Genomic DNA, 25,443 nt, shown 5'->3' on the forward strand with positions numbered 1-25,443 from the left:
TCTGTGAAATCTCTGTATGAATTAATGGTTGACAATGAATCTGAGGCCACCTATTGGTCCTGAATTGTGTACCAGGTCTCCAGTGAAAGCCCAATGCATTATAATCACATCCAGAAGCTCATTTCATAATTTATTTTTCCTTTAGTTGTACAAAAACAAGACAATATACAGCATAAACAGATCTGCTTTAATTCAGGAGTTATGTAGTTAGTTTTATACAGATTCTCCAAGTCTTCCTTATAGGTCACACTAAAGGCTCCCTGAATAGACATACAGACATACGCTTCCAATAATAATGATTTATTTAGTTGACAGTACTCTATTATATTATGCACTGGCCACCTTCTTCTCCTTGTATGTGGCCATCATCTTCTTAATCTCTGCGATTGCTTTTCCTGGGTTCAGACCCTATAAAAGAAAGGAGAGGGGTGAAATGTGTGGCATGGTAATGCATTGTAATTTTGCAAGACTAATTTTGCAAAATAAGCACAGTATTTGAATTGCAGCTTATTTGCAACTGTCATTTTGCATGAATGCAATCCCTTGTACCTTGGGGCAGGTCTTTGTGCAGTTCATGATGGTGTGACAGCGATAGAGAGAGAAGGGGTCCTGCAGCTTGGACAGACGCTCTTCTGTGAAGTCATCTCGAGAGTCAATCATCCACCGATAAGCCTGCGGGACACCAACACAGCAGGCACACCTTACAATTACCAGACTCGCATCTGCATCCAATCTGACTACAAGTAGTTTTGCCAATAGCTGTTACCTCACCTCCAGCAAAAGCTCTACTGGGATTACATCATTGCAAAGTATAAGATCTCTTGATTAACTATGCATCATCCTGTGTCTTAAAAAAATATTTTTTTTTACCTTTAGGTAATTAAATTAAAATACATTTCCATTTGGTAACTGGTAGGATTTGAAATGAGGATAATAGTGCCTCAATCCTCCCTCTCAAGTAGTCCTTTATGGAAACAGGCTCTTGTGGTTTATTGCAGGTATAGTCAGGAAATATCCTGGTCGATATGTCAGATGGCTACAAGCACAAAGGCATGGACAGCCTCACCTGCATGAGAACGGCTGGTCCCAGGTATTTGTCCCCATTCCACCAGTAACTGGGACAGCTGGTACTGCAGCAGGCACACAGGATGCACTCATATAAGCCATCCTGCAAAGGAAGACCAGAACATTATTGAACAGATCATGTTTCTAAATAGAGGATCACCGTGTCCCTGTTTAAAACACCCTAACAAGGATTAGGACACCTATAGTGTAAACAGTAATGCATATCCTTAATCTGTACAAAACCTGAAAGTGCAAGATTCAAGAGGCTTTACAAATTGAGAACATCTCTGTGATATTGTTTTGTTCTGGCACACAACCACGTCTAACATACTTGGTAAGTTGGTAAGTGAACAAGTGAGGCTTGTTGCTGCCCTGGGTATGTACCAGTTTCTGTCGGTCCTCCACTGACTGCAGGTACTGAGCCTTGCCCTGTTGAGACTCGTCCTTCTTCTTCAAGTAGGGCTCGATGGACTTGTACTGTGCGTAGAAATTACTCATGTCCTGCCAGAGAAAGGATGCAAGAGGTCAATACACAGCCTCAATACTGTCATTCGTTTAGCTTAAATGCAATTGTCATTGTGTCTTGCTGGGGCAGCAGATCCCCATATCATTTACTGTACATACAAACTGTATGACATGGGAACATGATTTAACTGTAAGGTATCTGGTCAGTCATGCATGTTTATTATATAATTTAAGAACACCCATTCAGAGGAGTGATTTTAGGCAGCATATAACAGGTGACTAATCAGTTCTCCTACTTTATAAAACTGCTATAATTCAAGGCCATTTAAACACCTAGTCTGATTAATCTAAAAGTGAACTCACCGGGACGAGATCCTTCACTACATACATGTGAGGGAGGGGGTATATCTTGGTTACTTTGCTGGTGTTGGTGTCAATCTTGTTTGTGCAAGCCAGCGTGTTCCCTCCATTAATGTTCATGGCACACGAGCCACAAATCCCTGCCGGGGTTAACAGAACAAGCATTAAATCAGATTTAAAAAGGCGTGTTCAAACACTCAGAAGGAAGTGGAAGTAAAAAATAATAAAAATAAAATACACAGCAAATAAAATACCATGACATTTATACAGAACACTGCGTGAGTAAAAGCATTCTTTAAGAATTGCTGCACTGTGTAGTAAGTGCTTGGAAGAGCTAGGTTTTTGTTTGTTTATTTTTGTTTTGTATAACAAAACTGCGCTGGAAACATCAACTCTCTGGGTCACGTTTTTATAGGGACACGAACCCGAAATAAGGCTGTCTTGTTCACTATATATATATATATATATATTTTTTTTTTGTTATTGGTCTGTGGAATAACCAGCGTTTGGTAGCACTGTAGTGTTACTACCAACTGATAATCAGCAGAGGACAACGCAAGATATTAGTTAGATGCCTGTGATGGTAGGTTTTTGGAAGACCTAAGCATTGACACATATTCTTACCTTCTCTGCATGACCTGCGGAAGGTCAAGGTTGAGTCCATCTCGTTCTTGATTTTGATGAGTGCGTCCAGCACCATTGGCCCGCAGCTGGGGGGGGGTGAATTAAAAACAAACAGTGTTAACATTAACAACATTCTCATCAGTACTGATATCTGTATCATTGGCATCACTATCGAATTTTCAAGCAGAATATCACACATCAGCCAGAACTTGGAACTAGATCTGCTGAATGCTCATGTAGCATTAGATGAGGTCGCTGATGTTATTTTCATACTGTCTGTTCCAGCAGTATATATTGACCACGACCTGGGAATACATAACAAATTAAGTTGTTTGCTTGTGCACCCCTTACTTACTTAACCAAGCAGAATTAACATAGTGATAAATGTTAGGGCAGCAGTGTGGAGTAGCGGTTAGGGCTCTGGACTCCAGACCAGAGGGTCGAGGGTTCACTTGACTGGAAAAGTAGCACGACTACCAAGATGTCTAGGCTAGGGCTGTCTGCAAACGCCATACAAACGCACAAGCAGCTAACTCCCTCTGTGCTCGCAATGACACAAGTTAGACTGTGTCAGAGTAAGATTTTACATCTAAATGTGACATTTAATTACGCTGCTGAAAACGCTGGATTAAAAAAAAAAAAAAAACTGCTTATCTTGTTTTATAAATAAAATGACGTTTAGCCCATGAACCTGTTTTAGCTTGTTGTTCGTACTTTCATTAGCAAAAGTATATGATGCAAGAATTTACAGAATGTAATCTTGATTTTGCGTTAATGGGCAGCAGTGTGGAGTAGTGGTCAGGGCTCTGGACTCTTGACCAGAGGGTTGTTGGTTCAGTCCCAGGTGGGGGACACTGCTGCTGTATCCTTGAGCAAGGTACTTTACCTAGATTGTTCCAGTGAAAACCCAGCTGTATAAATGGGTAATTGTATGTAAAAATAGTGTGATATCTTGTAATAATTGTAAGTCGCCCTGGATAAGGGCGTCTGCTAAGAACACCCACACAAGAGGCACCAAAGACTTACTTGTTAAGGTTCACTTCATAGGTTTCCATGCGGGGCTTGTCCCCAGCCTTGTCAGGGTCCCATCTGTAAATTGCAAACTTCTTAATGCGGGCCTCAGCCTGGGAGGCAGGGGCTGCTGCAGCAGCTGTCTGTGCATTGCGTGCGGCTTGCTGCAAAGATTAAAACACACACACATATATATTTAATTTATTCAATTTTAGGAAGTTAATGGCAAATACAACCTAAAAACTTAACACGTACTTAAATATTTAAATTTCAAATGACACTTAACTGTCTGTTTCTGCTTTTATTCTCTTGCGACCCGCCCCAATACAGTATGCTGTACAAAATAAGCACATCAGTGACGCATGCCAGATGCCTCCATGTAGAAACCCCATGATGCTATACATAACTTGTGCTAGAGAATGTCCATACCAAGTTTCTTCACAACAGAATAAGCAGTTCTCTAATATATATATGTAAATCTCTGCCTCCCTGCCTTCACTATATAACCCCTGGTGGTTCAAAATATTATTGATTTATCAGAGGTTTCAAACATAAGTATGTTTTTCTTTGGAGTTTAAGGTGAACACAAGCTGCTGACATGAAAGCAGTATGATCAATCAGTATGATCTTTGCAATACACCAGTCGCAGCAGTTTTACTAACATTTTGATAACATTTAACAAGTTGCTGATGACTGCTAAAATAAAATCAGTACAAGTCCTTTTCTTTCAGAACTAGTAATTATACATAGTTTACAGCGCAAGGTCGGTAACACGATGTTTTTAAAAATGCACATATTTACAACAGAAAATTGAGCATGGTTTGAGGGAAAGGCATACTGTTTACGAATTGCTACACTGACATATACATATACTAGTTATGTGGAACAACCAATAGGTAGGTAGCACCGGTGTTACGCAAACATCTTTCATAACTAAGCCACACAGACATAGTTAACAGTGTTACATCACAGCACAACACTAACTAGATTTTACTTAGAATGCCACAGCCTTTTACTTTATCTAAAAATCCCTATATGTATTGTTAACCCCAAACTCGTGAATTGTTAACATGATAAATTCCAGCTCAGCACCTTCAAAACACTCTTTTAAATAAAACATGTTGTTTACGTCTCGTTTTGTAGTCTGCAAATCCAGCATAAAACCTGCACTTTCAGAATATCATTTGTTAAACATACAATTATTAAGTTGCATAACATTTTTTTTTTGTTACGTCTTATTTGTTAATGACGTTTCTCAAGGAGAAAATTGACAGGTCGTGACGCTTGTCTCAAAGCACATTTCAACAGCAACTATGACTTAACATTCAGCAAATTTGACCCCACGTTTCATTTAGCTGCCTCTCCCTCGACTTAGGGCTGCTCCTCTACCTGGAAAGACCCGGTGTTTCGGCTGACAACGGCGGAGCAACTTCTCAAGGAGAGCATCAGCGACGACATCTTGGAAATTGTAGTCCTCCGCTATACCACAACCCAACAGAAACACACACCCGTGACCGTGCGCTTGGAACGCTATCCATATCCCACAATGCAACGGGTTTGCATATTTATATTTTTCTGTTGAGTTCTGTGAGAATCTAGAGGCCTTAAATACAGTGCAAGTGCTATGTAAGCGAAAATGGACAGTGCACTTCCCCCCCTTCAAATTAGTAATAATATTTAGTTCTGTCTGTAAAATAAAATACAAGTTCCCACTGTAAGTATTGAATATATACCATTTTCAATAAAGACAAAAGTAAGCCTACTATCAGTATTTTTGACTGAGTAAGAGAAGCTAGATTTTTTAAGGAAGCATTTACGTAGTAATAATACAACTAATAATAATTGAATTATTAACATTTTCAGAGTTCATTTTAATTGATAAACGTGTTGCTGTTATGTTGCATTTTCTGTACTATTAATGTATTTACTGTATTCCCAGTATAGTCAAGTGAATGAGCAGAATTTGGCTCTAATGAAGAGGTCAAGTGTCCCATTTCAATTTAAGGCTTATAATGTTGAAGCAGTGTACTTATGTTTAGTCAACTTTAAGTGTTTTTTTTATTATTATAAAAAGGTTTAATTTAGACAGTCTAGGGCAGCTTTTATTTAAAAGATTCAAGTAACTCAGCATTTTCTCTGGCTTTTGAGTGTTAACAAGGTGTTCCACATATACCACTTCAACACGCTACTGCACTTGAGAAAAGTTTATTTAGATACTGGACAGATAGGTATAGTATTAGCTGATAACCTACTTCGCCCTCTGAGTTAAACAAATAACAAATGACAGGAGAGGAAGTTAGCACGGCTGTTTAACACAGCTATCCCACTGATTCAGAGTATCTGGCATCGGTTTACAACATCACCACTGGAGGGCACTAAAGTAAAGCTTACTGTACAATCAGGCTTTTCTATTACACATTACAACCCCTACTGTGCTAGGTTTATAGAGTGCATAACTATAAAGTAAACTACCCTCCTGGTCAGTGAAAGACACACAGACTGGATCTCTCCCCCCCTGGTCAGTGCAGGACACTCCTTGAAAGTTTAAAATGGGATTTTAAGGATTATGATCATACACCCACCGTTGGGACTGGAGAATGAATAAAGAATTTGAAACCTGATTTGTGAGGTCTATATGTAACACAATTTTTGTTCCTGGGTAGTAAGTGTTATTTCCTAATTGCTTATGCCTCAAAAGTATAGAAAATGGCTATTATTCCCCACAAACTTTGCTTTTGTGACCAGGAGTGATATTTTGAAATTTACCTATTTCCAATGAGAAAACGGGCGAATTTGTGTCTTTTCGTTCACATAAAGTCAGAAAAAAACAACATATGAATCCAAATTAACATGTATTTATACTAAAGTAATACAAAAATGACTACAAAAGATTTAGAAGTGAGTAGTTTTTCGAGATTTACGATTATACTGTAAATCACTTTCACGAATCAGCCCCCAAATGTAGTCTCCCCTCATGGTCTCGTTATACTGTCCTTCACTGACAGCTCATCCAGGAGCCTACAGATAGGATCAGATGCCAATCTCAAGTTTCTAGTATTAAACAAAAACAACCACTTAGTCATGCAATTAGAGAAACATTCTAGTGCAAAAACTAAATTTACAAAAACTTCACAATAAACGTTTGTAAAACAAACAAACCCCTCTTTTTCTATATCACCGGCTGAGACTTGATCACAGTCCTGGCTCACTCCAGGCTAGCCTCTGAGAAAGACATTCCACATACAGTGCATAGTACACATACCACAGTGTAATTTACTGACAGTGTATTACTGACATTTATTCAAACCTGTTCTTGTACACATTATAACTCATTCACGAATATTTACTTCACCAGGTTAAATCAAAAACAGGAACAAAATAAACATGGCATGAGGGCCAAAATAAAATGTTCAAACAAAACAATAAATCACTTGTAGGCTAGGCGTTAGCCACAGCTCCGGCGTTGGCCACAGCTCCGGCCCCGGCCCCGGCCCCGGCCCCGGCCCCGGCCCCGGCCCCGGCCCCGGCCCCGGCCCCGGCCCCGGCCCCGGCCCCGGCTCCGGCTCCGGCTCCGGCTCCGGCTCCGGCTCCGGCTCCGGCTCCGGCTCCGGCTCCGGCTCCGGCTCCGGCTCCGGCTCCGGCTCCAGCTCCAGCTCCTCTTCCAAATAAAGGCTTTTTGCTTCCTTTTTTATACAAGTGGCCACTCACTAATTAGCATCAGTTACCTAATTGGGTAATGGCCACACCTGTGATTGCTGGCAGGGACAGATTTAGCCCAAACTAGGCTCTGTCTATATCAATGTAGAGTTGGGGGTACTGTTTTAGGGTCACAGTCTCACATGATTAGACTGAAAGAATGTCAAAGCCAGGTAAAGACAGATTGTGATAAACATGAAAATAACATCATCCCTGTTCTTAGATCAACAGGTGTATGTTCATTCAGAAGGGTGTTGCCATCCTTTTAGAATTTGACGCCAATGACATTGTCTCTAACTCGTATGATGATGATGCACACCTGCTTGAATGGTCAGTAATTATGTACACCCAGGGATGCAGTTGGTTGGGGAGGGAAGGTAAATTGTTTTGTTTTTTATTAGTTTAAACTTACGTATTCGGTGCACCTGTTTTCCTGTGTATTGCATTTAAATTGCTTTGTTGAGCTCTTAAGGACTAAGGCAGGGCTTTTAATAACACCTAGAAAACATACGTGGTAGTGTTAAAGTCTGAGAAGATTATACAGAAGTCAAACTAGAAATATATTTTTAAACTGATAGTCATATTAAGAAAGCGCGTTTTCTACTCGCTGTTTTTAGTTATACCTCGTTTCCACGAACCGGCAGCACCGTGCTGGTATTGTTCTGTCACTGTTATGAAAGCGTGCCACATTGTTTCCATGATTGTTGTAAAAACCCATACCGTGCCCTGGCGTGTCAGCACCATGCCGTGCCAGCATCTTTTTATACCTGATACTGGCACGGCATGGTAGCTGCCCAGAGCCAGTGGGGTGTGTGCGAGAATGTGTAACCAAACGGAAAAAATGTCGGTAAACAAACAAAGAACTCCGTGGGACGGTTTTAAAACGACAATGTTGATACACACATGTTGAGAATATAACACCCAAAAGCAACTGAATACTGCCGTTAGGAACATAAGTGTCACTTTATCTCACTAGCCTACCGGAATAGAAAGAAATGTTTCCCGGTGCTGTGAAGAAGATAAAAGAAAAGCATTTTGGCCATTCACAAGGCTTATGTTGAAATGTAAGAGAGATAGAGGGAAAGTTACATGAAAACCAGCGATTATTTGTAGATTTGTTTTAAGAATAGCAGAAAAAGTTTGCTATCACACAATACTGTCCGTGAGACTGCTGCCTTATATGTAAATAGTTAATTGATATTTTTGTTCTGCTTTCGGTCATTTTAATTTTTTGTTCATGAAGTTCAGTAGTTAAATAATTCATAACATTTTTGTAAATAAGATCAATACTTAAATTTAAACAAAACGTTATTGTCAAAGAGTGTTTAGGCAAAACCAATGTGAATTTACAATATAGCTTTACTTCATGTAACAGCATTGTTTTCACATATTTTCCCACTAGTTTAAAGGTTGCTTATTCTATTTCCGCACTTTTGCTAGAAGTTTTCCAATTTTGTGTAGAACGGCGCAGTAGAATGAATGTGCCCACTGGGTGCAACCAGAGTGAAAAAGCATCTTCTATCAAACAGGAACACAAGAGAGGAAATATATACCGTCTGCCAAGTCCAGCAGTTAGAGCTAAGCTAAGGGGCTTGAGCAAGGACATCTGTAGTTGAAATTCTAGTTTAGCGCTGGTTTAATGTACCCGTAAACCGTCAACTTAGAGGTAGTCTCTCCTCAGCAATTCTGCATATCTTACATTGTTACCCGTTTTTATAGCGGTTCCATTCAGCAGTATAATATGCGTAATACATTTTTGCTGAATGCCTTTATACATTGAACAACAAAGGAGGTACCGTTGTATGGGTTATGTTTACTGAATAATTTACAAAGTACAACTGCGTTACATTACGACTTGTTTACTTATGACTTTGGAGCAGCTGTAGTGACGTGTGCCCACCCTGAGTGACGGACGCGGATATAAATTAGTTGTCGTTGCTGCCCAATCAGCGGGAAGGGTAGTAGTGTTTTCTGGGCTTATATTACCTGAGTTGCTTGATCTGGTGACAGAAGCATTCGCTTGGTGAGATAAGGAAGGAAGGAAGGAAGCGAAGCGTTGGAGTTTCTATACAAAACCGCTGTGTGAAAGTAAACTGTTATTTCAATACAAAATAACTTGCAACATGTTCCAGCAACGGACGGTGCGTTTGGAATGTGGAAAGGCGACTCATGTCTTGCATGTGTTGGGGACGCAGCTGAACGTGAAGTTGTACAGGTATAGTCGATGCATGATATTACAGTAGCCATAACATTTTTTTTTTATTATTTAACAGTATAGCGTAGCATTTTAATGTAGTTTCGGTATTTGTATAATGCATAACATGGCTTATAAGGGTTTCGTGTCTGATTGCTAAACTTATGTTCTGAGTGACTCTAATAACTTGCATGCATAGGAAGCCTTATGTACTGCTAGTACTAGATGGTTCAGGGACTGTATGAGCCATTCATGCCATGCAACGGGAGTCTAATTTCCACCCATATAGTTCACAGTACTACAACACAATGCAATCAATAGTTGTCGTTCTTGTTTAATGGAAAACAAATGTGACACATAGCAAACACATACGCATTCGGTTCATCAGTTTTGAGATATGTGGCTGGCTAAGACGAAGCGTATAAGAACCAGTTTATTGTAATTTCAGGAAATGACATGATAGAACACTCCTTAGGTAAAGAATGATTTGATTGTAAAAAAAACAAATCCCAACATTTCAAATACCCTGCAGCTAAATATTGTGTCATGTGTCTAGCTTCTCTTTGATGGCTGTAAGACGTTTATGGTTGCTAATTGCGGTCTTCTCGCTGAGAATGTCGTCAGCTGCCGCATCTATTGAGACATAACACGACGTTAAAATCATGGTGGTTGGGCGCTTCATATCACATGACACAATTCCCGAAAGAAGCTAGAAAACATACATGGTGGTGTTAAATTAATGCCTGAGAAGATTATACAAAAACAAACAAAAAAATAGAAATCTACTTTTAAACTGATAGCCATAGAACAAAAGAGCGTTTTTTGCTCGCTGAGTGGCGAGACTTAGAATGAATGTGCCCACTGGGCGTAAAAACGCATCTTCAAATATGAAACAGGAACACAAGTGAGGAAATACCTACCGGCTGCCAAGTCCAGCAGTTGGAGCTAAGCTAAGGGCTTGAGCAAGTACATCTGAAGTTGAAATTCTAGTTTAGCCTGGTTTACTGTGTTTGCAATACCCGTGAAATTACCTTTGTTTCTGCTTGAACTTCAAACACGAATGAGATGCAGGATCTCGCTTGCACTCCTGCCCTTATGCTGCCCGTGATGTATTATGTTTAATATAAATCAATTAATAATGAGGTGGCAAGATGAAAGGTAGACCACACATTTGTATTCGACAATCATGTTCGCTATTACACTGCAATCTAATTCCTTGGTGCCTGTGTTAACTACATGCATAGTGTAGCCTCTGAGCAGTCCGCTTTATCAGAAAGCATTAACAAGGCCATCGCTGCCATCTTTGTGTCTGTGTGTTGTTTACAGTGACAAGCACCAATCTAATTGGCTCATTAAGCTGAACTAACACTCTCATTACAATCCATGGGATGTCTGTGCGAGAGGTTTAATTCTATCTAACCCTGGATCTGTAATAAAATTGCAGTACTTTTACTGTGGATTTTCAGAATGTAAATGCCAATAAGCCCCATGAACTGTAAACCATGTTAGCATATGCCTCCATGGTTCTATTTCAGTTCCTGAAGGGCTTTTGTTGCTGTGTTAGTTGGCCTTGGTTTCTTTAAATATATCCCCACCCTGTCTCTAAACATTTTAAAGTGAACCCTAGTCTTTTGATGTGGTAGTCCCTTACTGTACTCTGCAATTAAGGCTGGCGACAAAGGAGAAGGCTTTGCTGAGCCACACAATAGCTACTAATTAAAGCCTGTCTCTTCCTACCACTGTTCGTGAGAACAAAATGACCTCACAAAACAGCACTGCATTCATCAGGTAACAGAATACACCTGCCACCTCTTTCTGTTGTGAAATTCCTCCATAGGCATCGTTTACATTGTCAATATGATTCAGGCTTATTCAGAAGGCACTCTCGCTCAATATGGCACTCACCAGTGCGGATGACTGGAGACAAATCCAAGTTTGCACGGCTTTCAATTACTCAAAAAAGTATTGGGTCAGCTGTCTGGCTTGGTGTAATTTTTCATTTTCATCGAGCAGAAAATGAACATTGTTAAAGAGTAAGTAAAAAATAATCTAAAAACGTGCTCTGGCTTTTCTGTTCTGTACCACATCATGTATCATTACTGCTGTGTTACCTCTTTGACAATATGGGCAATAATCCTTACACTAGAGCAGACATTTTGAAACAGACTTTAGAGTTATAAGTGTAAAAAGTTGTCAGGATGTTAACAATGAAAAGAAATGACAGGTATGTTATTTACACAGCTTAAGAACCTCTTGTTTAAGAACAGTCTTTATATACATATTGAGTAAAAGGTTACCCCATGGGGCGCATATGCATGGAGGTTGTCTGGGCATGTTCCACCTTGAATCTCTTTCAATACTTTACAGTCGCTGTTCTCAAACTTATTGTAGCTGGATCCGCTTTGAAGTGACATGGGTTTGCTGTCCTTATACACATCTCATACAAGCTCATTTATACAGTATAAAATAATGCAAATAATGTACACAATGATGTGATCCAAATGATTAAGGAACAGACTCAACATGTTCAGCATTCAGTATGTACTAAACAAAGAAACGTGCTGTTGTACCTGCTAGTTAAATAAGGAGGTTTCATCTTGGTGTGTGTACAGAACACAAGTAGAAAATCTGTTGAAATAAGTCAGTACACTACAAAACAGTTCAAATCTTAGCTTTACATTACTATCTAGTTTCCATTTGCAAAAAAAGAAATGATTATCTTGATGCTGCATATAGAAGGCATTCGCTATTTATTGTGGTACATTACAGTAATACAGTGAGAGAGCTGACAGTACAGGCGGTTCCTAATAGAAGCATCACTGTGATGAAAACTTGCTGACCCATTTTAATTACAGTAACATCACAGATGGTGTAATATTACAACAGGGGGTTATCTTGTAATACAAACAAAAACGTTTTGTGATTTGTGCTTCATTTTCCCCTTTTGTCTGACCCCAGTATTGCATAACTAACAGCTTTTCATTCTCTTGTTCTGTCTTATATTTAAGCAATTTTCTGGAGTCTTTCTAAAACCCTTTAATGATTTATGTAGGGAAAAATGGCATCCTCATATGAGGCCATCATGCCTTTTGCTTCTTCCATATGTCCCCATATAAAGACTAGAAGAGAGTTTTATATGAGCTCCCCATCCATATAGTTGCACTTTGCCGTATGCATACCAGCCATATGGTGCATTAAAACTGTATCAAAGTATGTACTATTTTTAAATAGATTTAAATGGAACTGTGTTTGTGTGTCACATGGGTCTTCCCTCCTTGCCTCCCTGGCTTGTCTCTGATCACTGCCTGGCACACAGTGCCTTATTGTGCTCCATTATCCACACACCAGTCATGCAATGTGAATCAATTACTGTCCTGTAACTTCTTAACAGTTCAGTTTTGTTGGATTTGGAATTGAGTTGCTGATCGCACAACAAATCCTTAGTGTTTCATTATAAGAAAACATAACAAAGCAGAAGAGCTCTATTATAAGGAAACATACCATATTGTATGTAAGAGCCCCCGAATTCATTTTATAATGTAGTCTTCTGTATTAAAATTTGCAAGTACTAGACTGATGTGTAAAAATGATTAAACAGTACGGCAAATCTTAATGTGACTTCATTGCAATCTGATACAAAGAACTACCAGCTGACTGCATCACGTAAATATTGGGAGTATTGTATATTATAGAGTGTAAAATGATCTAATGCATTCTGTAAGCTGAATTAAACCGTACCAGCTCTAGAAATCATACTGTGATCTTTCTTACCCACAGACAGGTTTCTTTTTGTCATAGTGACTGATGCTAACTTTGCAAAATGTTATCTTGAGGAAGCTATTATTAGGCTGGGGGTTGTGTGGTGGTTGGCTGTCTTGCAATCTTGTCTAAGTGGTGTCTATGTGAGCGGAGTGTACACGTCATCTTCTTAAAGAATTTTCTAATGTTGAATTAAGATAAAACAGAGGTTATGCTAGTTGGCTCGCAGAACCAACTAAAAGGAAATGTGGGATTACATGAGCTCAACCCTTGCAGTCTCTCATCAAAACTTAAACTAAGTAATTAAGAGTTTGGGGGTCATCTTTGATCCTGATCTCTCATTTGAGACTCATATTAGGGAAGATACTGAAGAATTTTGTTACCATTTGAGAAATATATTCAAACTTAGACCGATGTACTTCTGTATCTGATGCTGAGAGACTATGCGTGCCTTTGTTTCATCTGGAATTGATTATTGTAATGCACTTTTTTTCTGGTGTCCCAAAACGTGTGGTATCTTGTTCAGAATACCTCAGCTAGAATTCTGACTAATACCAGGAAAAGTGAATATATTACCCCTGTTTTGGCCTCATTACACTGGCTCACTGTGCAGTATAGAATTGATTTTGCTGTTAATTTACAAGGCCCTGAATGGATTAGCACCTAGTTTATTTGCAGGAGTTACTGACCCTGTATCTTCCAAACCGCACTCTGAGATCACAGGAAGCGGGGCTGATGGTTATTCCTAGGGTCAACAAAAGCAACACAGGAGGTAGGGCTTTTTCTTGTAGAGCCCTTCAATTATGGAATGCTCTGCCTTCATTTGTCAGGGAAGCTGGGACTGTTACAGTTTTCAAGTCAAGACTAAAAACACACTTTTATAAAATGGCTTTCTTATCTTAGTGGGTTTTAATGTAACTTTAAATTTGCTGCTTTTGTATTATTATGTGTGTAATGTTATTTAAATGGTCTGACTGTGGCAGTTGTATGTGTGACATGCTATACAAATATATTGTTTTTTTCTGCTATGAACTGTACAATGCTTTGCGATTACTTTTTGTATAAAAAGCGCTAAATAAATAAAGCAAGGCTGATGGGAAGAGGCAGGGAAAGGGTTTCCCTTTCAGAAGAATGAGAGCTTGAATAGGAGGATAGAAGGACAAATGCAGCGCTCCGAGACTAAACCGGATAAACATGTACTGTTGGAGCCAAGACCATGCTTTCCTACCCATGGGCTCTCAACACAATAGACACTGAGGCAAAAACAGAACAAAGGATTGAAACAAAAAATCTACACTGCGACACCAACGACATTTTATTGTTTTCCATCCATAACCATAACTCAGTAGTGCTGAATTTGCTGTATTACTTTACAGGGATGGGCAACTCTGTCTTTATGCCGAATATGTTCTTCTTTGTTAAATAGAATCATTCCCGGTCCAACAGCATTTAACTACTTGATTATACCTCTGGGCTTTCACTTGCAGTGCTCCACAATCCCAAGCAATACAAGAGATTGGTGTCTGTTTTCTATAGTCTTCTATTTTTGTGCATTGTGTTGTTTTAAAACTAGACCACTAGAGTGGTCAATTCCAGTGAACTTGAGAATTTAGTCCTTGGCGCTGTATTAGGGTTTTAATCAATCATTTGTATTTTCTAATAAAATGCAATAACAAAAACTATATACAAGTCAGAACTCATACTATTATAACATAAAGAGATTGTTACAGAACAAAAACTTTAGCTGTATCTTTAAAATCATTAGTACGTTACTGTCATCCCCAGCTGTATACTATCTTGGTATCAACTGCAATGGAAAAATACAGGGAACAAAGACTGGGATCAGCTGATCCCCAGATTCAGTACAGACCTCAGGGTTAATTACATTGTCAGGGGAATGGTTATTAGTTCCTACAAAGCAACGCTAATTATTTCTCCATTCTTTTTTCTTTTTCAGATGCGCCCCATCTGGTAGCCAGTTCTTCCAAGTCAAGTGCACCAATGCTGTACAGTACCAGATTTCACCCAAGGTCTCCAGCACATCCAATAACATGCTGCCATTGGAGAAGTCATTGTCTCTATCCATTACAATGATGGCTCCTAGTAAGGAGGCCAGTGACAACAAGGTAAAGATTAGCCAGGCTGGTCAGCAAACCCTAGTGATCTTTTTATTATTAGTATCATCCAAGTTTTATGGCCACATTTTAACCGTTAATGACACATAGTATGTGTCACTTTAAAAGCATGGATCCGTTTTTTTTTTACATAGCTATTATTAAAAAAAAAACAGAGATGTCTGACAGAGATGCTATTTACTTTTCAATATGCCCTGAGGATGGTACATTTATAATTATTTTTTAAACGCCCATGTGTAATTAGATTTGTATTCTTGGCACCCATTGTAAACTTGACTGGAAAAGTAGCACGACTACCAAGCTGTCTAGGCTAGGGCTTTCTGCAATCGCCATACAAACACACAAGCAGCTAACTCCCTCTGTGCTCGCAATGACACAAGTTAGACTGTGTCAAAGTAAGATTTTACATCTAAATGTGACATTTAATTACGCTGCTGAAAACGCTGGATTAAAAAAAAAAAAAAAACTGCTTATCTTGTTTTATAAATAAAATGACATTTAGCCCATGAACCTGTTTTAGCTTGTTGTTCGTACTTTCATTAGCAAAAGTATATGATGCAAGAATTTACAGAATGTAATCTTGATTTTGCGTTAATGGGCAGCAGTGTGGAGTAGTGGTTAGGGCTCTGGACTCTTGACCAGAGGGTTGTTGGTTCAGTCCCAGGTGGGGGACACTGCTGCTGTACCCTTGAGCAAGGTACTTTACCTAGATTGCTCCAGTAAAAACCCAACTGTATAAATGGGTAACTGTATGTAAAAATAAAATAATGTAATTGTATGTAAAAATAATGTGCTATCTTGTAACAATTGTAAGTCGCCCTGGATAAGGGCATCTGCTAAGAAATAAATAATAATAATAATAATAATGCCTTTTTCAGTTCTGTAAACTGTTGAACAGGCTACTGAGACATAATGCAATTGTGTCTGCAGAGCATGTCCAAACGTTTGTTCTTCTCTTGCAGGTTGCTGTTTCGTATTTTGGAGACAACCTGAAAGAGCTAGGGAAAGCCATCCTTCATCTCACTTCAGTGGGTAAGTTGGGACGCAGGAGTGATAGGGAGTAGTTTGAAAGCCTACTGGCTAGTACGGATCAGGCTTTGCTGTTCAGTGGAAGCCAGCTTCCTCCCTGTCCAAAATGCTTTACAAAAAGTCACTAACTTGGTGATCAGAGGGGTCGTTGGTTTGCAAAGTAGTTCACCTCACACCACATATATTGTGCCTGTTTGGATTCAGTATGTAATAGTGATAGCCAGAACGGTAAGCAGGCAAGAGAGGAATCACACAACAGTACATTCTAGCCTTATTTAACACCCTGTCTCTTTAAAAACGACGCTACGCTCAAAGAACAGGTATGAACAAATCAAATAATTTGCCTTCTGGCAAATGTAAGAAGCAAAAGAAGCTTACTACTGCATAGTTAATTAGCCAAAATTCCTTCTGCTTTTTGTAAGCTTGTAGCAACTCATTTTTCGGTTTTGAGAAGGGCCTACAGTATGCTTTAAACAAGTATTGTCCCCTAAGAGTAGGAAATGCAGTATAGTGCATACATGCAGAACATGATCTTTTATTGAAATACTTAACCAGGTAAGATGAACAAACTGCTTTTCAAGAGCGTTGAGATTCAATACTGTACATACCCTGTTAGGATGTGATAAAAAACAGAAGCAGGGGAGCATTGGAGTGGCTGTAATCAGATGGATTTTTTTAACCCAACACACTAATTTGAAGGAGAGGCACTGCATTGGCTTTCATATACAGGCTTGGCATTTTCAGTCCCAAGCCTGTGCCAATTTTAATATGTATGTAAATAAGTAATAAGTGGCTTTTTTTTTCCTTGCACAGAACTCTCCCTGGATGTTGATGCAGACCGTGATGGTGTGGTTGAAAAGAACAACTTGCACAAGGTACACGTTTCTTTCTTTTTTGACAACAGAGGTCTCTAATAAAATGAATCAGGAGGATGATAAACCCGGCAGCAAAATACATCTCTGATGTGTGCGTTTTGGGTCCTTTTTTGTTAGAACCACGTATTGTAAATCGTTCAACATTTCTTGATTTTTAAGTGTGTAAAACATTTACAGTGGTAGTTGTTTAAGGGTTATTGTTAGAAACAAAGTTGTTTTTGCTATGGTGCAGATTATGATCAGTACCCTGAACCTATCACCAGAATGCGCCAATTAATCAGTTCTTTAATTTTTCAATTAATCGTCACTTAATCAGTGGTGTCCGAAATCAGAAGCTACCGGAACACCATTAAAATACAGATATTCTTAAACAAGAATTATTATACGATTCTCATTTTATTTGTATACTGAAGTTCTAGTAACACATATACAGTAATAGGTAATGCATTTGTCTAATTTCTACAAGTTTCCACAAGTATCTTTTTCCAGCTTCGTTTGTGTCTTCAGTGGTAGTCGCTGCGCTGTTGTTGCTGTTGTCTTTGTCAGCATTTTTGGCCTTCTTAAACAAGTTTGTATTAGAAGTTCCTAATGCTCTTTTCATTCAATCCAGAGGACTACTGACTGAATCAGACAGTTGTGTGGGAGATGTGAGTCATGTGACCTAGCTTGTCTATTACACATGTTCCAGCTTGACTATGGGCAGCAGTGGTGTAGAAAATAGTACCGGAACGGTTTCTAATTCTTCATATTAAACCCATTGCAGAACTGTCCTTTTAGAAATGTAGTTGTTGGAGTGGTAATGATTCATTGTGTAAGGCCACATGTCAGCACAGAACACTTTTATATGGGCGCTTCACACTTTTATTAAGCAGGATCGACTGTTGTGTTGTATTCTTATAGCAGACAGGGTGTGGTGTGTCTTGTTTGTTTTCAGGGGTCGTGGAAGTGGGGTCCCAGTGGGCATGGGGCTATCGTTCTCGTCAACTGTGACATGGAGTCACTGGTGGGCACTAAGCGAGACTGTGACGTTGACTCGCTCAGCAGGCTGTCAGGTATGGTACCACGGTGACTGAAAGAGTTGCAAAGTCTAGATATTACAGAATGTGTTCCTCATTCGTTCCAGGGTCTCTCTGAATCAGTTTGCAGACACAGCACCAACAACTCTCTTATCAGTCTCCCTCTAGTGAATAATATTAATAATACATTTTATTTGTAAGCTCTTTTTCAAGAATCTCAAAAAAATATCCACAGTCACAGAGTCTCTATCACCCATAGTGCGTAGCCTGGTTTTAGGTAAGATGATAAGTCCTGCATCAGCAGATCTTAAATTGCATGTTAGAGTATACTCCCGCAGTAAGTCCTTAAGGTAACCTGGAGCTAGCTCATTTGATGCCTTGTATGTAAGTAGCAGTACCTTAAAATCAACTCTGTATTTCACAGGGAGCCAATGCAATTTATACAGGACTGGAGTTATGTGCTGAGATAGAAGTTTTTGTTAATGATATTAGGCACTGCATATATTCCATATTCTTGCTCTCTGCTTTTCTATACCAACTGCCTCAGCACTTGGTAAATCAATAAAGCATCTGTTCCAGAAGTCCTTCTTATGCTTTGAATTATGAATGGGTCTAGAGCTGGAGCTGCCAAGTTTGCTTTTAGTTCCAGCCTTGGTCTGGAGCACATTGTTTCACTCTGCGTTTCTCTCTCTGTTTTGGGACAGATCTGAAGGACATGTCCCGCATGGTGCTGCGGACTAACGGCCCAGGCCAACTGCCCCCAGGGTATAAACTGGTGCTGCACATCTCCTTGAGCGATGCAGACAAGATTGGGGTTTTTCAGACAGTCAGTAAGTCATCACCTTTCTGAGAGGAGGCTGGAATTTCATACAGGATTGGTTTGTTGTGGGTACAGTATTTAGACATTTGTCACCTATTATGATAATTTATTAAACACACAGGTACTGGGTAAGAGCCAGGGAATACCCAATGTGGTGTATTTGCTGGGGTCTGCATTTTTGAGGGGTAGATTTATGCACAGTGACAGGGGAAGCTATGAGCACAGGGGTTTTGTGGTTCATTGATTTATATTTTAAATTGGCACATGGTGCCCCCAAGCAGCCAACTGCTATTAACAGATCTTTCTTTCTTGCACAGTCCTTACTCACTGTTATACGCACTTTTCTTCACAGAAAGTGTGCTGAACAAAAGCTACCCAATGGTGTTGGGCCGCAAGACCCTGTCTTACGTGGTGAAGTACGAGGGGGGCACAGCAGAGACAGAGTTCTTTGTGGAGGGGCGCAAGTTTCTGGACGAGAACTTTGAGGGGCTGGTGACCATCTATCTCAGCCTGCTGGAGCCTTCAACCAAGGTCAGCATCTAGTTTATTACAAGAGCAGTTTGGGGGAGGAGCTCAAGGCTCTGGGACGTGTGCTTAAGATTGTAAATACCATAATGAACAACGCCTGGATTCCTTAAGAGTCCTTTTCAGTCATATAACATGGCACATTATGATTGCATGTACAGGACACACAAAGGGAACCCAATACATTCTGCACTTCAGAAAGCAAACAAAACCAGCTTGTCTCCGTAGGGGTTCCCCGATACGCCCATCTTTACGGATAAGGTGGTTTTCCACATGGCCCCCTGGATTATGACTCCCAACACCTTAAGACCATTGCAGGTGTTTGTGTGCAGGTGAGAAAATCATCAATGCCGTGTACTTGGATTCTTAGCTATGGGTATTGATTGTCATGTCATGTTTCCAGGTTTTTACTGTGCTTTGCATTGCATCAAGAAAAGTGATTGGCTACCAGCTAGCATGTTCACAGTGACCAGTTTAGATCAGTTTGTTTATTTTTTGTACAGGAATCCCAGATTAACCAATCAAAAATCCTACAAACTGCCTTTTTTTGTGTTGCAGCACCACAGATAACTACAGCTTCTTGAAGGACATGAAGGAGCTGGTAAAACAAAGTGGCTGCAAGCTGAAGGTTTGCCATGAGTACATGAATCGTGGGGACCGCTGGATGCAGGTAATCTCCAATAGCATGCATTTCTATTGTCAAGTAGGCAAGGGTTTTGGCTAGTACGTTCATTAGTGTATAAATAGACAATGTGCTACGTAATAAACTCTGATCAAACAGGCTGTGCTGGTAACCCTCCCTCCCTCCTGCAGGATGAGCTGGAGTTTGGTTACGTTGAAGCTCCTCACCAGTGCTTCCCTGTGGTGCTGGACTCCCCTCGTGATGGTGACCTGAAAGACTTCCCCTACAATGAGCTGCTGGTAAGAACCATGCGTGGAAATGTGATTTTTGAAGTCTTTCAAATCTTAAATGGAGCTGACAATGTTAACCCAAGACAATGCTTTAACCGCAGCAAACCAGGGTAGGCAACACTTCTTCTTTCCACAGAGTCCTCAGGGTATGTTGTTCATGCTGAATCATTGGGTTCCTTTTAAGATCTGACTTGACAAAGTTTTGAAATTGCCCAGCCACTAGGAATAGGGGTGTAAGAAATTTGATCTAAGCAACGGGATCCAATTTCTTTAATCTTGAAAAGGAGCCTTAAGTCAAATAGACAAATGCCTTAGTCAGTGTTAAGAATGTGCAAGATATTTATTGCTGACCACAACTTGCTTGTGTGTTGCAGGGTCCAGATTTCGGCTATGTGACTCGAGTCGCTCTCAATGAAAAAGTGACCAGTCTGGACTCTTTTGGGAACCTGGAGGTGAGTCCCCCAGTCACTGTGAACGGGAAGGAGTACCCGCTGGGCAGGATCATCATCGGCTGTGCCTTCCCCACGTGAGTATAGAGGCCGTGCTTTCATCACATATTTGTGTTTTTTAGTTGGTCATATGGTTGTACTTAGTAATTCAATAAATCTCCAGTCTCCTGAAGTAAGTATGGCATCACGCTACTGTTTAAACAAATTAGTTTGGAGTAAAATATCCTGATTCTCCCTCTCTCCCCCTATCTCTCAGCACGGTTAAAGGTCGGAATATGACTAAAGTTGTGCAGGATTTCCTCTGGGCTCAGAAAGTTCAGGCTCCCATTGCAGTCTTCTCTGATTGGCTCTCCGTTGGTCATGTGGACGAGTTCATGACCTTTGTTCCTGCACCTAACAGAAAGGTAATGCATGTGTCTTTAATGTTGGGGGCAGAGACATTAAAACCAAGCTTTAAAACAGGACTTGACTTTATGTAAAATGAGCCATACAAAAAAAAAAATGTGGCAAATAGTTGACTAGCTGTTGCAAGCTATCCAGTTTGTGCCTTATGGGACGTATTAACCCTTTGTGCTTGTCCAGGGTTTCCGGCTGCTCCTGGCCAGTCCAGACGCGGGGTACGAGTTTTTCCGAGGGCTGCAGAAGAAGGGTCACGGCAAAGCTAAAATGTTTGAGGGTACGTTCCGTAAACAGCCAATTGAAATGCATCTAGCAGTCTGGGATGTTAACATTGTGAGCAGTATGCTAAGATGGGCACATTCTCTGATCATTTTTATTCCGTGCACCAGGGTTGAAAGATGAAGAGGTTACAGTGGACCAGATTCTGTCAAACAAACAGTTTCAGCAGGAGAACGCCTTTGTCCAGGTAAGCAATCCGAGTCCTTCCTAATTCACTGTAATGTTGAATTCTTTATAACCAAGAGGAGCTGGTGATTTGTAGTTATTTATGTAAGGGTTCTGCAGCATTCGGTCCATATCGTTTTCAGATCTGGATGTTTAGATCATGTACCAAATTGTGATCAAATGTGATTCTGTATCGAAGTTGCTTTTAATTCGGGCCACAATATAGTACAACTGTTTTAAACCCGATTTCTATATCGCGTTACTGGCTAGAGTGTGCACAAGATCTTAGTTTTAATGTCAATATTTCCCTACATTTCACACTTAACCATTTCTAAGCCAGGAAGAGGTTTAGATATTGTTCAGTGTCCCTTTTGTATTACCCTATTCAAAAGACAAGAGGCAGGATTTAAAAATGCTGAATAAATAATACTGTAATGCAAAGCAGGGTAGCGACCTGATATCCCCACTGAAGCTTACAGAACGAGTGAAATGTCCCAACTACGGTTTAACAAATGCCAGCAATCAATAAATATATATATACACAATACCACAAAATGTATTTGCAAGTAAACTACTGAGATTGTATTTTACAAATTAAAGATGTGTTTTACTTGGTAAAACTCAGTACTTTCACTTTTCATGGCATCACTGCACAGTGTACTAAACCTTACTCCAAACTTCAGCTTTAAGGCTGATAAATAAATTTCCTCTTATCACCAGCTGAATTAGCTATTGTAAACGCCCTAAAATTGTGTCATTCAAGTTTCATTGCACTGCTAGTTAACATTTAACATGAAAGCATTCACTGAAGCGAGTAGATTTGAAAGATCTTGTTGATAAACCAAAAAGATTTCACTGTACAGCACTTGGAAAGCATACAAAAAACAAAGAGAACGAGAAACATCCTGAGATGATATAGAGGGTGCGAACAAACCTGGGGGTGGTAAGGCTGTAAGGCTAGAGATGAACAAAGAAAGAGTTAGTGTTTATGTAAGGAATAGCAACAGACATTCCTAGACGTGTTAAGCTAAGATAGGAGGTTTGTAGAAGACAAGCTTCAGTTTGTTTCGGAGAAGTGTTTTAGGTTGGAGCATCCCATTACACCCTGCTTTTGTAAGGAAGTGTCTGCAGTTAAGTGGAACACTGCCAAAGGCGATTAATTAACCGAGTAACAATAACAAGTTGTTTGTATAAGCTCATGGCTACTGAAAGGGAGGCCCTTGCTGCTTGGACATGAATTATTATATCTTTCAAGGCTCTAATCTCAGGTAGAAAGCAAAGCGATCCTTGGTTCCCAGTGAAACGGCAGCAGCGGTATGAAACGATACGGTTCCCCAAGAACGCAGCAGCTACATTCTAGCAGGCTTCTTCAGTCTCCAGCACTCGATCGAATCTTTAATCCGTGCAGTCTTTGTTTTAGCAATGGCACTTGACTTTAACATTAAGCTCTTCTGTGCAGTTTTCCTAGAATAGTTTTAATAGACCGGGCACCTGTTGAGGATTGCAGTGAGGGTGCTCCTCCACATTCTCTCTGCAATATGTAGAGCTCCCAGCAGCACTTGCAGCAGTCGAGGGCTGGGCTAATCCTGACATTTCTTAAAATTTATCAGCTACTTTATATCACACACTGGAGCTATGCTGGGTCCATGTTAAAGAGCACGGTGCATGCTGTCTACTAGTAAACCTAGTAAGGTGCTTGAATGACACTTACGTTAGCAAGTTTCTTCACATTTAGATAAACTGTTCTTATGACTTGTGCTAAAGAAGGCCCTTAGCAACGGAACAAGTGGTTCTCGTGTAACATGCAAAACTGTGACTTGGGGACAATACACATGCCTTCAGTACACCCCCCCCCCCCCCCCCCCCCACCACAAAGGCAGAGGATAATAACTGTTTGCCCCTCTCCCCAGAACTGCATTGACTGGAACCGGGATATCCTAAAGAAAGAGCTGGGTCTGGAGGAAGAAGACATTATCGACCTCCCCATCCTCTTCAGCCTCAAGCGGGACAAGCGGGCAGTCGCCTACTACCCTGACATGGTAAGATCCGCAGGGTGCCTATTGTATCCCTTTCCCCAGATTACCCAAAGCCCCTATTTAGACAGCATTGACTTCCCTATCCTTATCAAACCCATGCCCGATAAACACAGCAAAAGCCAGACGCAAGGCCCATGCCCAGGCACTGGCTTGCGTGGTAGAACCTCACTGCAGTGATCAACCAGCTAGTCTTGATTGGCTCCTGTATTGCAAAACTAGAGATGTGCAAGCAGTTATGGTGATGAAGACAACCATCACTCAGGCACTAGTGGGATGAGTTCTTAACTGTGATGATTGACTGCTCTGCCTCGGTCAGGTGAACATGATCGTGCTGGGGAAGAATCTGGGGATCCCCAAGCCGTACGGACCAAAGATCGACGGAGTGTGTGCTCTGGAGAAGGAGGTGTGCTCCCTGCTAGGAGGCCTGGGTCTCGATTTCTTCTTCATCGATGACTTCGCCTCCTACCACAAGCTGGAGGGGGAGGTGCACTGCGGCTCCAATGTGCAACGGGACCCATTCAGCTACAAGTGGTGGAACATGGCCCTGTGAGGGCGGCACGATGGGAGCCACTGCCCTCCTCCAAGACGCCAATGCAGCTCCAGCATCCGCTACCTTGTCCTCCCAGTCATACCTCTGCATGGAAGGATCAGTCAACGGTTTTTGATTTTATCCAGATACATTACCCAGGGTGTAGTACAGAGCGGTCTAGATAGACTTTGCCTGTAAGGACTGATCCAGAATCGGACTGCACAGCTGTGCTATCTACACACACTGAAATATGATGACCCAGGGAAGCCAGTACAGGACTATTTTGTCAACTTTATTTTTTAAGGGTTTACATTTTGTAGTTGTCAGATATTGTTGTGAAGAAGTGGTGGAATTGCAGTTTAAAAAATAATAATAATAATAAATACTATTTACTACACCTGGGTAAAGAAAAGCAGATACTGGAATCCTTCAAAAAGTTGTAATGTGTAATCACCTTGATCTACCAACTCACCACTAATGGGAGTTTTTTTATTTTTTTATATATATATTTGGAGAATTTTGGTACTCTTAAGATGGGGGACAAAGGCACAGGTTACAGAAGGTTTTAAACTCTCAGACCTGCAAGTGGATGCATCTCAAATCTGTTCTGAACACTATGTGCCTCTATCGGGTATTACTTAAGGTGTTTAGCTAAGGGACTGGTATGCTTTGAAAGCCAAGACTAATGTCTAATTTTAGAGAAAAAAAAACAAAAAAAACTAACATTTGGGTCAAAGTTTCAATGGGTTTTTTTAAAGCAATTAAACTGGCTGATTAAAAATTCTGAGTGTTCCACCTTGTCCTTACTTTCATGTTCTATGTAGGTTGTTTTGGAGTAACCAGTTCATTAAAATAAACCACCATTGTCCATTAGGCAGCAGGCTGGGACACACCTGGTGTTGCAAGAGGAGCTAAGTAGGTGTTTTTCCACGTGTCTAACAATGGGTACACTATGTTACTAAAACAAAATGTTTTAAATTTACTGCTACACCTGGATACACTATGGGATTGTGACAATAAAACAAGAAGTGGTTTAAATTCACTGCTACACCCGCCACACCTAGACAGGTATAAGATGTGCAACATTTGGATCAGACTTC

General features: G+C 40.3%; 2 protein-coding genes across 4 annotated transcripts; one reads left to right on the top strand and one right to left on the bottom strand.

Moving 5' to 3' along the window:
* Positions 1-117: 117 nt before the first annotated feature.
* LOC117425464 (succinate dehydrogenase [ubiquinone] iron-sulfur subunit, mitochondrial) lies at positions 118-5,063 on the bottom strand. Its single transcript, XM_034904373.2, has 8 exons — positions 4,915-5,063; positions 3,541-3,689; positions 2,515-2,600; positions 1,894-2,030; positions 1,450-1,566; positions 1,067-1,168; positions 550-672; positions 118-408 (listed from the first exon to the last, which is right to left on the bottom strand). The coding sequence occupies exons 1-8, from the start codon at positions 4,981-4,983 to the stop codon at positions 328-330; spliced, it is 864 nt and encodes a 287-aa protein (XP_034760264.2). The 5' UTR covers positions 4,984-5,063; the 3' UTR covers positions 118-327.
* A 2,295-nt stretch (positions 5,064-7,358) lies between these two features.
* On the top strand, positions 7,359-25,127 carry LOC131701818 (protein-arginine deiminase type-2-like). 3 transcript variants are annotated; one of them, XM_059001827.1, is made up of 16 exons: positions 7,359-7,394; positions 15,132-15,300; positions 16,272-16,341; positions 17,152-17,213; positions 18,148-18,265; positions 18,934-19,059; positions 19,402-19,580; positions 19,803-19,906; positions 20,133-20,244; positions 20,388-20,495; positions 20,861-21,012; positions 21,192-21,339; positions 21,518-21,611; positions 21,724-21,800; positions 23,689-23,817; positions 24,131-25,127. In XM_059001827.1, exons 2-16 carry the CDS (start codon positions 15,226-15,228, stop codon positions 24,362-24,364), a joined length of 1,788 nt encoding a protein of 595 aa, XP_058857810.1. In that variant the 5' UTR covers positions 7,359-7,394; positions 15,132-15,225; the 3' UTR covers positions 24,365-25,127. The 3 variants fall into 3 exon arrangements, with proteins under 3 accessions (XP_058857810.1, XP_058857808.1, XP_058857809.1); XM_059001825.1 differs by lacking the exon at positions 7,359-7,394 and adding an exon at positions 9,150-9,436; XM_059001826.1 differs by lacking the exon at positions 7,359-7,394 and adding an exon at positions 13,835-13,946.
* Positions 25,128-25,443: the final 316 nt, after the last annotated feature.

The sequence above is a fragment of the Acipenser ruthenus genome, chromosome 27 (genome assembly GCF_902713425.1).
Source record: "Acipenser ruthenus chromosome 27, fAciRut3.2 maternal haplotype, whole genome shotgun sequence".
Taxonomy (NCBI): domain Eukaryota; kingdom Metazoa; phylum Chordata; class Actinopteri; order Acipenseriformes; family Acipenseridae; genus Acipenser; species Acipenser ruthenus.